Source organism: Falco punctatus (genome assembly GCF_963210335.1).
Source record: "Falco punctatus genome assembly, chromosome: 7".
NCBI lineage: Eukaryota > Metazoa > Chordata > Aves > Falconiformes > Falconidae > Falco > Falco punctatus.
The window spans coordinates 21444478-21456154 of record NC_137587.1 but is presented as its reverse complement, the minus strand read 5'-3'; the positions used below and the strand labels follow the sequence as shown (position 1 = coordinate 21456154).

Sequence of the window (11677 nt, the reverse complement as noted above, 5' to 3'; positions counted from 1 at the left end):
AGGAGTGCCCAGACTTTTTACAGCCTTGAAATTATGCAAAGACCAGGATGACATGAGAGAATAAAAACACATCCTGTGGCTTGTTTTTATGACATTTATGAACACAGCCATTGGCCTCTCTCCTTTCGGAAATGATCTGGCCGTAATTGGAAGAGTAGCATGTTTCCAAGAGCCACAGGGAAGTTCTGTATTAGAAGGGACAATATTCTGCTTTTGCTGAGATAAAGCAATAAAACCTGAGCTTTTGCATGTGAGATTCCCCTTGTCCACACCTTGGCCTGCCCTTTGTTTCCTAAAGGCCCACAACTGGAGAGGCAGAAACGGAGAAAATAGCAGAGCATCTCAGAACCAACAGCAGAAAAGACAACAGGAAAACAAGCTTCTCTCTACCTGCTGAAGAGGCACTCAGAAAGCAGGAGTTAAAAGTGCCATTTTACAGAGGCACACCGAGAAGGAGCTCTCATGAGTTACCAAGAGAGGCAATATAGCTCTTTCCAGCAATTCCATAAAGAAAATCAGGAAATCCACAGGCTAATACAAATACATTGACTCATGAGGTGGTGATACATCAATCTTTGCCATTCCAAACACGCTGAGAGCTCATGCTGAGAACTGCAGCATGCTAATGGAGCTAAAGGGAATTAGGTTAACTGCTGTGATTGTCGGAGGAGTGAAGATACAGCCATTCCTTAGTTTTTACCACTTCCTGGTGGCTGGCTTAGCAGGATTGCAGTTTCTGAGTTAGCTGCCTGCCCTTTCTGATGATCATCAAGCATCCCAGTGCAGGAAGGATCCACATCATCTCAGTGCAGCCATCTCTCCCTGACTCATAAAATTACATGATGCAGAGAAGAAGGCTGAGGTTACCATACTGTATCCAACTACCTTGACTCTGACGGCTGCCCATGCAAGACACTTCTGCACTGTCCATGAAACATGAACTGATGCAACTTCACAGCACTGCTAAGCCACCTAGCTTTGACGATGTGCCATGACAACAACCATACCTGCTGCGTCAGCTGCAATAAATCTGGGGGCCCTAACTGTCCTGCAAGCAGACTTTGCAGAGGTATTTCCCTCTATTACCTCTCCATTGCTGTTGCAAGAGAAACAAATCAGCCCTCAGATGCAAACGTCATTTGTTGGGCTGCCTCTGTACTCATTCAGACTATAAAGGAATCGGAAAAAACAAAGGAGAACAAAGCTGCCCTCTACATTTTGCTCTAACACCAGTCACACAAAAATCCACTGAATTCCATTCTCTCACTGAAGTGCTATAGCAGTTTTGTAAGGCTGAGTAAAGACAGACATTACCAAAATGCAGACAGCCTGCTCAGTCTTCTGGTGTTGACTACATTACAGCTGTACTTACTTTTCTTCCTAATTGTTCCTCTTCAGCACTCTATGGCAAAACAATCAGTCCTAAAGAATGATTGCTGGGGAAGCAAAGAGCTCTGTGCAAGCTGATTTTCCAAATCTAACCTGCTATGCTGGATTGCTTCCATATATAAACCAGCAAGTTCAGCACCATTATGCAGAATAAACCCACCCACAGTCCAACACTGAAGAGAAGCATGGTCTGTCATTAACAGCCTGGGACAGGGAACCTGCTTTCTCAGCTTCCTTATGAATTTGTTGGCATCAAGTATATAGTCTTCTCTAAGCAGGCTTTTGCTCCTCCTCCTATATAATGTGCATCAGCTCCCTCACAAGAGGAAAAGAATTATTTTTAGGTGGCTTCTGCTTGGAGATATGTGGGTTAAGGTACTGTTACTTTCAACAATACTATTTTCCAGTCAAGATGCACTTCCACAGAACACCTTCACATCATCTGGTGCAACTGGGGTACAAGCAGAAAGCAAATAGGCTATGAAAAAACATAGAAATGCAGTTTTGCAGCTGCACTGAATTCTGGAGCACAGAGAGAAAAATATGCCAAAATATCAATAGACAGCTTGAATATGCACTCTGCATGCAGTCTGTAATGCTTTCCAGCCTTTGAGGCCCCTTGCAAGAAAGGAGGCGTTAACTCAGTGGGAAGAAGCAGGGAAGAAGGGGAGGTATATAGGGTAAAGTATACAAAAGCAGCAAAATGTCAGACATTACTCACATACAGAACCATGTACAGTGTGCAATCACATTACGGTCCATAGAACTCTGCTGTCAAAGTGTAATATGTCTCACTAAATTTTACTAAGTGAACTGAAGTCCCTTCCTACCAAAGCTGATCCTTTGCTCCCTGAACAGTTGCATCCCACTGCACAGGCTGCATGGACCCACAGTACTGTTGCAGTGACAGAAAATCCTAATACAAAATACTGCTTTGACAGAAAGCAAGACTGCAATCTCTGAAGTACCCAGCAGGTGAGCACCTGTTTGAAGACCTTTGGAAAACCCATTCTTTTGTAATACAAACTTTATGCAGTAACAATAGCAGCTAAGGCAGAAGCATGGGAGCAAGACCAGCCTAACTGGACTGCAAACAGAGACTATAAAGCAGAGGGAGCTATTCCAGGATAAAAGCACACCGATGGACAAGAAGCTGCTAGCAGAAGCAACAGTGTAGAAAAAAAAAAATTAGTCCAGCTTCCACTTCTAACACACAAGGTATGTTTGTGGTCAGGATGTCTACAGGAGTTAAAGTTGTAAGTTTCTATGACTTGAAAAATATTTTGCAAGGATGCATATCTTGCTTGGTGCTGTTGACGAATGAATGGATGAGAGCAAAGCTGAAGAAATGACAGGACTGGCCCTGTGACAGTCAACACCCATTACAGCATTGATGATGTCCACCAAGGTGGCTACAGGGAGTGGTGGAAAGTGACGAGTTTAACAAACTGAGGTAAAATTCACAATTGTTCTTGCTCTGCTTCCACTTCTTACTTTCCTTTCGCTGTTATTTGCAGTTGTCTATTTTAAAGGCTGTAATGGTGGAACATGGCTTGAATCAAAGAGGATTAATCTAATGGAATTGCAAAAGGATCCTGTATTTGTTTTATTATTCTCCCTTTCCTGCAGCCAAAGAATCAAGAAGTCAGCAGAAAACCTAAGCTGTGCTCAGACTAAACTAAAGGGTACTACAGACTCCAAATTCATTACAGGGAATGCATAATTCCTCTACAGTTGAAACTTAGGTTCCCATTACAGACCCAGTTTCTTCCTCTCCTCTGGATAAATTGCATATGAAACAGTATTCCGAACACAACTTTTCTGAAGATTGTGGGATAAATAATTTAGAAGGTTTAAAAATCACCTCACTTCACTCCTCATTGACTGTTCAAAAATCCTCCTCTTACATGAACTCTCCCGTATGGTTAATTAGGCTAGAATTTCCATAGGAGCACAAAGAGAAGTTGGTATCCAACTTCAATTGAAATGCAACAGGAGTTGGGCATAAACTTCCCTGAACTGTTTGAAAGTGTCAATCTTTATTAAAACATGGCTTGGCTTCAGAACACCCTGGAGATGTGCTGAGCTGTGCTTGCCTGCTTCAAACTGCTCAACTAGAGCATGAAAGGGAACCTCGGGGGCAATCTTCTGAAGTACTTTTTAGGGCTATTACATGGGGAATAATTGGCAACTTAAAATGAAGGACACAGCTGCTGTGTTACATGATAAGGGTAGCTGTTGTAAGCTGCCCTTTTAACCCTAAATTCCATCGGGCAGTAATACTTTTGCCGATAACATTACAAGCCATAGTGCACACATTTTGGAAACTAAAATTCATTTTGGAATTGGCAGGGACCAAAGAGATTTTCTTGGATCAGGGAAACACAGGCCAGGATCCCCTTTGGTCTATTTTGGTTCAGGCCCTGTGTGATATGAATATGTCCAAATTAGAAAGTGGACTAAAAAGCACTAAAGTAAAGTCTAAAATTTAAAAAGTGCTGCTCCTATTATACAGGATTTATACATGAACATTCTCAACTTTTTTCAAAAAGGATACCAAACACTGGTTTAATAAAGCAATTTCCTACAAGCTCTCTCTTAATTACTTTGAAAACATACAGTAACAAGATGTGCCTTGGAGTTATTACATAAATTTAAAATTAAGAACGAATTTTACCAGAGATTTTCTGTTTCAAAAGTCTAAATGAAGTCTACTTGGTTATTTTGCTGTAATATAAACCAGGGCCACGAGGAAGGGAAGTTCTCATCTCATTTACATTATTGTAAAGCAAGAGTAACTCAATTAAAGTCAATAGCTTTGAACTTGCTTAAACGAGACAAGACCTATAAGGGATTACAAGGTTGTTTTAAGCATGCCCAATAAAAAAAGAAAAGTCTTATCAGGTTTTACTTACATGGCCTGCAGCAATCCAAGTTGTACAGCCTCACTTTGCTGCTACTAGATTGTTTTTGTGTGTGCCAAGTATAAAGTGTGCAATTTAGCATAGCTCTATGTAGTATTTTAAATGCAGATCTTTATCATTTCTCCTCATGCTCCTTCCCCCCACGCAAAAAAAAAAAAAAAAAAAAGCTAATCTTGACATCAATTGCAAAGCCACAGATAGTTTTGCAGCATAAATAGGTAAAATCTTGAAAATGAAGACACACAGCAAATGCAAAAAGTTTTCACTTGCATATCCAGATTCAGACTGAAGGCAGCAGGGTAATCTAATCTGATTTCCTATATACCGTACTCACAGAATGTGAATCAAATTACTCTTAGGACCATAACTCAGGTTTGACTAAAGCAAGCCTTTCTGAAAGGCATCAGGCCTAAGATGAAAGCCTTAGAGGGAGGGAATCTGCCACCTCCCTCATGACTTCATTCTGCCTTAGAATTACCCTTGCTTTAAAGAAATTTTGATCACTAGTTTGTTTATATTCAGCTAATCATGTTCTTCCCTGCTACACTAAAGAGCCTGCAGAGCTTTTGTCCCTGTGGAGATACTCAGATTAGACAAAATCATCTTTCAACCTTTTTTTTTTTTTTGGTTCTTTTAATACCGTAAGGAAGGCTGAGCTCCTTAAGACTCCCATTGTTAGGCTTTTTCAGTCCTTGGCACTTTAGAAAGGTTCTTCTCTGTGTTTGGTCCTGTATCTTAATATTTATAATAAAGGACATTGTATGCCAGTACCATCTCTCTGCTGCCACGGAGAAACAAGCATACATCCCCCCCCTTCCCTAGAACTCCTGCTTGCTGCCTCTCCTGTTGATTAAAATACATGAGACAATATATGGGGCCAACTGACATGGCTTGCTGTTTGCCTGGCCTGCCCCCTGCAACAGGCATAAGCTTTGCTGGTGGTATGTTAACGATTTACCTTGGATCGTTGGATGCATTTGTTTAAATTCTAAAAAAGGCCAGGGAGGATGAAATACTGAACACTGTAAAGAACAGGAAGAGGCTACAGAGGGAACCATTGCGTATTTAAATAGAGAATCCCTTCTGCCATCGTTATGGCAAAGATGGAGAAGAGCCTGCAGTAAGTGAAGCTTGTCTCCCAAATAAGAAAACTGACATTAAGACATTAAAACTGACATGACTGACATTAAGAAAAATCAGATAGCCAGATCTCTAGCTTTCCTATTCAATCTGACCTTCTCAGCAAACCTGGGCCAGGGAGATACAGGATAAGCACTGTCATAAATCCAGTATTTTGTTAGTTGTTGAGGTTGGAAATCAATTAGCCCTATGATTAACCCTGTAGGTAAAATATTCCTTTGTCTTGGAAAAGAGCTTTCATTTTCAGTGCCAAAGTCAAGTTAGGTCACCCAGACAGTTTCAGATATTCCTGAAGAGAGGACTGAGGACATTCCTCCCCTTGAGAAACTTGGAAAGCAGGACTCATTGCAGAGACAGCTGCCCTGCAAACTCTTATGAAATTAAAGCTGTACTGATTATATTTTTATGTATGTACCAGAAACTCCTTGAAATGCCTTTTTTTTTTTTTTCCCCAAAAAATAAATGGTCCCATCATGGCATGGTGGGATGGAAAAGCTTGATGCCTGGTTTTGGGGGTATGTGCTTAGTCTAGCTGATGCACATGGAAGTTTATGCCAGAGCAGTTTCCTGAATTTAATCGTGGCTCTGGGCAGACAGAGTATTTGGGTGGTAGCAGTCTTTCACCTTACAAAGGACAGCCTGCTAAAAGATTTCTTTTTCCCCTTGCAACTGGGCTGCCGACACTGGAGCTGAAAATAAATCATCATGACGACTGTGTGAAGAGCTGGCCAGTGAAAACTTCTACTAGAAAGGCATCTATTGAAAGCTGAGAAATACACAAAGCTTGGGGAACATTAGGAAGCAAGCCTGCTGGTTTATAGAAGTGCAGTGGGGGCATACATCTCTGGTCTCTACAACATTGGTTTATATTAAGCTTTATTTTAAGAGTGATGATTACATTGGCTGGGTTTCAGTCCCAGTGCCAAAGATGCCAAATAAATATCAAATACTCTTCAGGGCTTCCTGCCACCCCTACCCATTGCATTCGAACCATGCAAATTAGATAGAATTGACATTGGAATGCTTATGGCTGGGAGAGAACGATGTATTTCCCATCCTTGGGGCGTTTTTCATCCTGTTTATATGAATACAGACATGCTAGGCATATACTGCTAATTTGATGGGTTACAGAATATTCAGCGTGCAGGCACTCAGCCGCTGGCCTGATTTGTCAGATCCAAATGTAAAGTTAAAACCATATGGGTTCACAAGCAATCCATACTGAAAACAAGGGGCACAGAGGTGCCACCCAGAAAGTTTTTTGCCATGAGTAAAGATGGCACTGCTTTCTTCTACATTTTTTAAGAGGAAAGCAGGAGATCAGCATTACTCTCATATTGGAGCAATACCTATGGAAGTAACACATGCACAGAGGCAACTCCTTCTTCTCTGCACCTCTGAACACAAGCACATTAGTCATTGTGGCACCCCTGTGTGCTAAACTAGCACCGACTCCTTTTATAGTCGGGGGAATCCAGAACCATAGAAGCCTCGACTAGCCAAGGCAATACAGTGCTTCTTCTAAACCCCTCACAGTCTGTTCTCAATGGCCTGTCCTGCCTGTCCAGCATTGCAGCTGCAGTGCTAAAGGGGATTTGCTGTTATCAAGCAGAAGGGGGAGACAAGACCTCAGCTTTGCTCCAGTCCCCCAGAAACACAAACTTCTGCCCGCCTCTTCCAACAGTCCTGACCTGCTGCTCTTTCCAAGAGGGATGAACAGGCAGCTGGTCAGAGGGGAGGGCCGTGAAAAACTGCTCCTCTCCTCCCCGGCAGGCTGGCTGCAGCCCCACAGCAAAACCACAGCGCTAGTACTGCCAAGAATTCGGGTTCGCATTCTTCACTCCCTGTGGTAGCCACTAGGCCACACGGTCTCCTTCAATCCATTTGCATTTTATTAGGTCTTTTAATGCACCAGGGGACAAAAGAACAAGCCACTTCCTCCCACTGAGCTCTCATTTCACACTTCAAATGGGCTATACTAACCTTTATGGCGCAGCAGCTGCCAGGGAGGAGGGGCAGGAGGGAGGCAAGGCTAGGATGACAGGACAGAGCAGCTTCTGAAGATGCAGCTTCAGCTCCTCTTCCAGCAACCCAGAGGAACCCAAATCAGCCCAGAGCAACGCTTTTCCCTGCTGCCCCACCTCAGGAGCACTCCAGCTCTGCAGCCACCTTGGCAGCATTCAGCCTGAGTGCTTTCTGGACTCACCTCCCAGCCCCAGTAGGTGCTGCTGAGTTAATAGCCTGTACCATGTCTGTAGTCAGAGCATCAAGTAAGCTGGTAATAAATTCAGCTTTCTTTCCTTCTGGGCAGCCTGCAGAAAGAAAAGACCAGGTTTAGTGCAAGTACACATAGGATTGGTCTGCCACCCCAGTTCAGCAAGGATCAGCCAGAACCTCCTTTGTTTGTTACATGGCAGCCATCATCACAGTCCCTAAGGAAAGGCAGAAGAATCCCTCAGTAGGCTTCTCTGTGTGGCAGTTTGTCCTGCAGCTTTTGTCCAGGCACAAACAGGATCACCAACAATATCTGGCAGGAATACTGTGTGGTTAGCTTTATGACCTCTCCTAGTTCTCCATCAGCATAACCACAGGGATGTGCTGGAAGTGCCCTGTAGACAGGAGTTCCCATGGTGACACTTGCAGAGAAGTTTACAAAACAGCTCATTACCTCCTGGGTCATCTTCCTCTGCAAATGTGGCTATTCTGAGGTCCTAACTGACAGCTTAAAGCTTCCCAAAGCATGGGTCAAAGCGAGGACTGCTGCTTGCACTCTCCTCTTCAGGCACGGAGAGCATTGCCTGCCAGCAGCTACCACAATAATTCAGTTCTTTGCATGATCACACTGCACGGGAAATACGTCAGTCTAAGTCAACCCGTGGTAATCACCCTCAGTCACTGCCGCCTTAAGCAGGCCAAAGCGGGCTGAAGATGAGCTTGGTAACCATTTCCATTACTTAGTGCTGAGGCTGTCTAGTTTGCCACCATCATAACCACAGACTGACAGAGCCTCCTGTCCTTAACGGTGCCAGCCTGTTATGACACAGCTGAGACGAAATTCTCCATCTCCTCACCATTATGAGGTAATCTATGCTGTTTCCTTGCTTCTTAAAGGAGAAAAATCATGCTTCATTTACTACCATATTAATCCTGTAGGCTCTAGCCTACCACAGAATGAGCATACTTAACTTCAACCCATCATCTCACATCCTATTGTCTTCTCTTGACGTGATAGAGAAGCCATCACTACATCCCTCACGTCTTCTCTTGCCCCAAACCACCATGTACAACCAATTAATCAGCTGATTAAGGCAGCAGACATCAGAAAACAGCCTCCCCCAGGAGCATATAGCAGTGTCAACACTTCCTGCTTTTCTCAGACAACCAGGGAAGCACGTGTACCCCAAACAGAGCACCAGAAACTTACTGTAATCCCTTGATGGCTGAAAGAAGCTTGCAAATTGATCTGACAAAACTCCCTCCTTTGGAGTACTACAGGCTCTGTTCTCTGCAATAGCTAACCAAGAGTCCCTTGCCTGTCTCCATATTATGTGCATTACACACACGCACACCCCTCAGCACTCGTTTGGCACATGGTCCAGAAAATGTCAGCATTGTAACGGGTAAGCTGCTATGGCAGCCAGAGTAGACCACTCACTTAAAGGAGCTTTTTGTTGCAGTAATGAGAAGGTTGAAAAAACATTTGCTAGAAGTCACATCCCTGGGGCCTCAGCATCTCACCGTCTGCAGGAATTAGCAGCTTGCCATTTGCTATGTGCAAGCAACACTTTCCTTCCTTCTTTCTTTCTTTCTTCTGGCCACAGCCATGACACAGTTTGTGAAGAGGGTATGTGTAGGTGTGCAAGGATCTGGACTTATGTCTCCCCCACCTCAGCCTCTGCCAGGGTCTCTTCACACCAGCCAAGAAGCATACTGCCTTCAGCACAGAATGGGCAAACCTCTAAAAGAGGAATAACATATGGGGTCCCCCTTACAGAACTGAGTGCAAATGATCAGTCTCAAGTTAAAGCAGGGTTTTTTTCTTAAAATTCAGTTGTGCTAAGAAGAGCAGAAAAAATATAATCCTCTCTCACCCCCTGCAGTTCTGGCTCACCAGTGAATTTCTGCATACAACAGTAGCTAATCAGACTAACCTCAAGTCTGCACCAAAAGATCATGCAGCACAGCACCTACCATGGCAGGCAAACCAGGACAAAGTCTCTCCATAGACAAGGCTATCTTCAGTGACAGGAACCGTTATGCTAGCCAATGCAGCCAAGCACAGAGATGAAAGTTTACTCAGGCACACAAATGTGGCTTGAGCTGAGAGGGGAACTCTCCTGGATTACAATGCTAGGAGCAGGCCACTATGCTACAGAGCATCATGTGTCCTATTCTGCATCAAGCAGTTCTCATCCCCTTGTCCAGCTGCAGTGCAGAAGGGAAAGGAGAAGGGAAACAAAACCATTCTATCATCCTGAGATCAGAAAGAGAGTCTCAAAGAAAAAACCCAAGAGCAAACGATTTTCACAGAGGAGTTCTGCAGAGGCAGACGTGAAGTACAGGGAGAGGCAGTAAAGGAAGAGGAGAAGGGGATGGAAAGAAAGGAAGTAAGATTATTCTATTTTAGTGTGATTTCCTACAGAAATGAGCCTTAATGCAATCATTTAGCTGGTTTCCCTCCCTCTACCCCCCAAAGTAATACTTGAACCAATTGGCCAATTTCATTCAAATGTGAAAGAGAGGCAGATAGGAAATTTCTATGTGACTTGTGAAAATAAGGAGCTACGCAGAGTAGAGCTCTGCTGAGGGCAGAGTTGCTAAGCAGAAAGCTACAGGGCCCAACATCAGAAGCTGGCAGGAGGAGAGTTACGAGACGCAGAAGGCAAACCTGGAACAAATCTCATTTATTTTGCTAACCTGCTCAGGGACAATTCACTTTATGCTAGCCCTAGAAAGGGCCAGGAGAAAATGGAGTAGATCCAGAGCTACCAGCTCTTTCTACAGACTTCTCCATCTCTACCACTCCCTCAAGGTAGAGACGGACCCACTGTAGCTTCTGTTTTCCAGCAGTCAGCCCCTACCCAGGAGAGCAATGGTTGACCTCTAAAGTGAAGGCCCCTCACTCTGCTCTTTAGAAAGGCAGCGGGAAGGAAAAAACAGCCCCCAGGCAGGCAGGATAGCATTTTTAACAGCTGCACAGACACCTATGCCCAGCATATCTTCCTGGCAGAAGCAAAGTAGGGAAACAGTAAATTATGGCTTTTCACTCTGTTAAGAAGGGAAAGCAGAATATAAACCAAGCAGCAATGGGAGATAAAGCAGGTCCCAGGCAGAAAATGAGGGATAAAGTCCAGCTGAGGAGCCAGCATTAGTTAAGGGACCTTAGTTCATCAGGAACACCACTCTGCCTGGTCCATGCAGTGTCAAGGAGCCATCTGGTGCAGTGACAATTACAGCTGTGTCTTCTTTCACTGCTCAGGGAGTACCAAGCTGCTGAAAAGCCCTACTAAATGGAAAGGATCCTGTCCTGGCCAGGCTTTGAAGAACTTTTAACGCTGAGCCCATTCTTCCCCCAGGGAACCTACAGGCATCCAGGTTTCTTTCCTGAAAATTCTAATCCCAGACATGTTTTCAAAGGGCAAACAGGCAACAAACTGGCCCCCAGGACACTCCCAGCCTTTTCCAGTTCACTGCTGAAACTGGATGTGATCCAAAATAACACAGAATAAAACCCACGATAAAACATGCACGGTGAGGGAAATCCCCCATCTCCTCAACAATATTCTCGGCCTCCTAAGAGTCCCAAGTTGAGACAAGGGAAGAAGGCAGAGACAGGATCTTGTTCCTCTCTGACCTGGAAGTTCTCTGTCCTTGAATGGATCATCAATCTCTGTGCTCTTCGATCTGGCATCGCTTTCACACACTGGGGTCTCATAGCTGAAAAAGGAGAACAGCAGATGCTAAACTATGTGATACAGCTTTAGTGTCATCAGATGGTTGCTAAAGGGTCATGTCTTATCTGCTTACTGCAGGGGAAACCAATAAACCTGCAGAGGAAATATTATTCTCAAGCATCTATCTGCTTATGGACAGTCAGCAACAGAAGTGGAGGGAGATAGAAGAGCATACTCTGAAGTCTAGTACTAGCTACCAGCCCAAACCCACAAACAGCACAAGGCTCTCTTCCAACTCTTGTGAGCACACGCTGAGCATTTTTTCAAAGC

The 11677-nt window shown here is 44.0% G+C and overlaps 1 protein-coding gene and 1 long non-coding RNA gene across 8 annotated transcripts in view; one reads left to right on the top strand and one right to left on the bottom strand.

The window, feature by feature from the left end:
* The window catches only part of LOC308067548, a 28359-nt gene that overhangs the window by 15981 nt on the left and 701 nt on the right, over nt 1–11677 (top strand). The window contains exon 2 of the long non-coding RNA XR_013929652.1: nt 299–2842. This is a non-coding gene — a long non-coding RNA (uncharacterized lncRNA). The remainder of the gene's footprint in view (nt 1–298; nt 2843–11677) is intronic.
* The window catches only part of SMOC1 (SPARC related modular calcium binding 1), a 158696-nt gene continuing 149858 nt past the window's right edge, over nt 2840–11677 (bottom strand). For 4 of the 7 annotated variants that reach the window (XM_080396517.1, XM_080396520.1, XM_080396514.1 and 1 more), the window contains one exon: nt 7672–11390. In XM_080396517.1, the coding sequence (XP_080252643.1) occupies nt 11141–11390 (250 nt within the window). In that variant the 3' untranslated portion in view covers nt 7672–11140. Of the gene's footprint in view, nt 11391–11677 lie in introns of all 7 variants that reach the window. The other 3 variants (XM_080396519.1, XM_080396516.1, XM_080396518.1) reach the window with 1 other exon arrangement.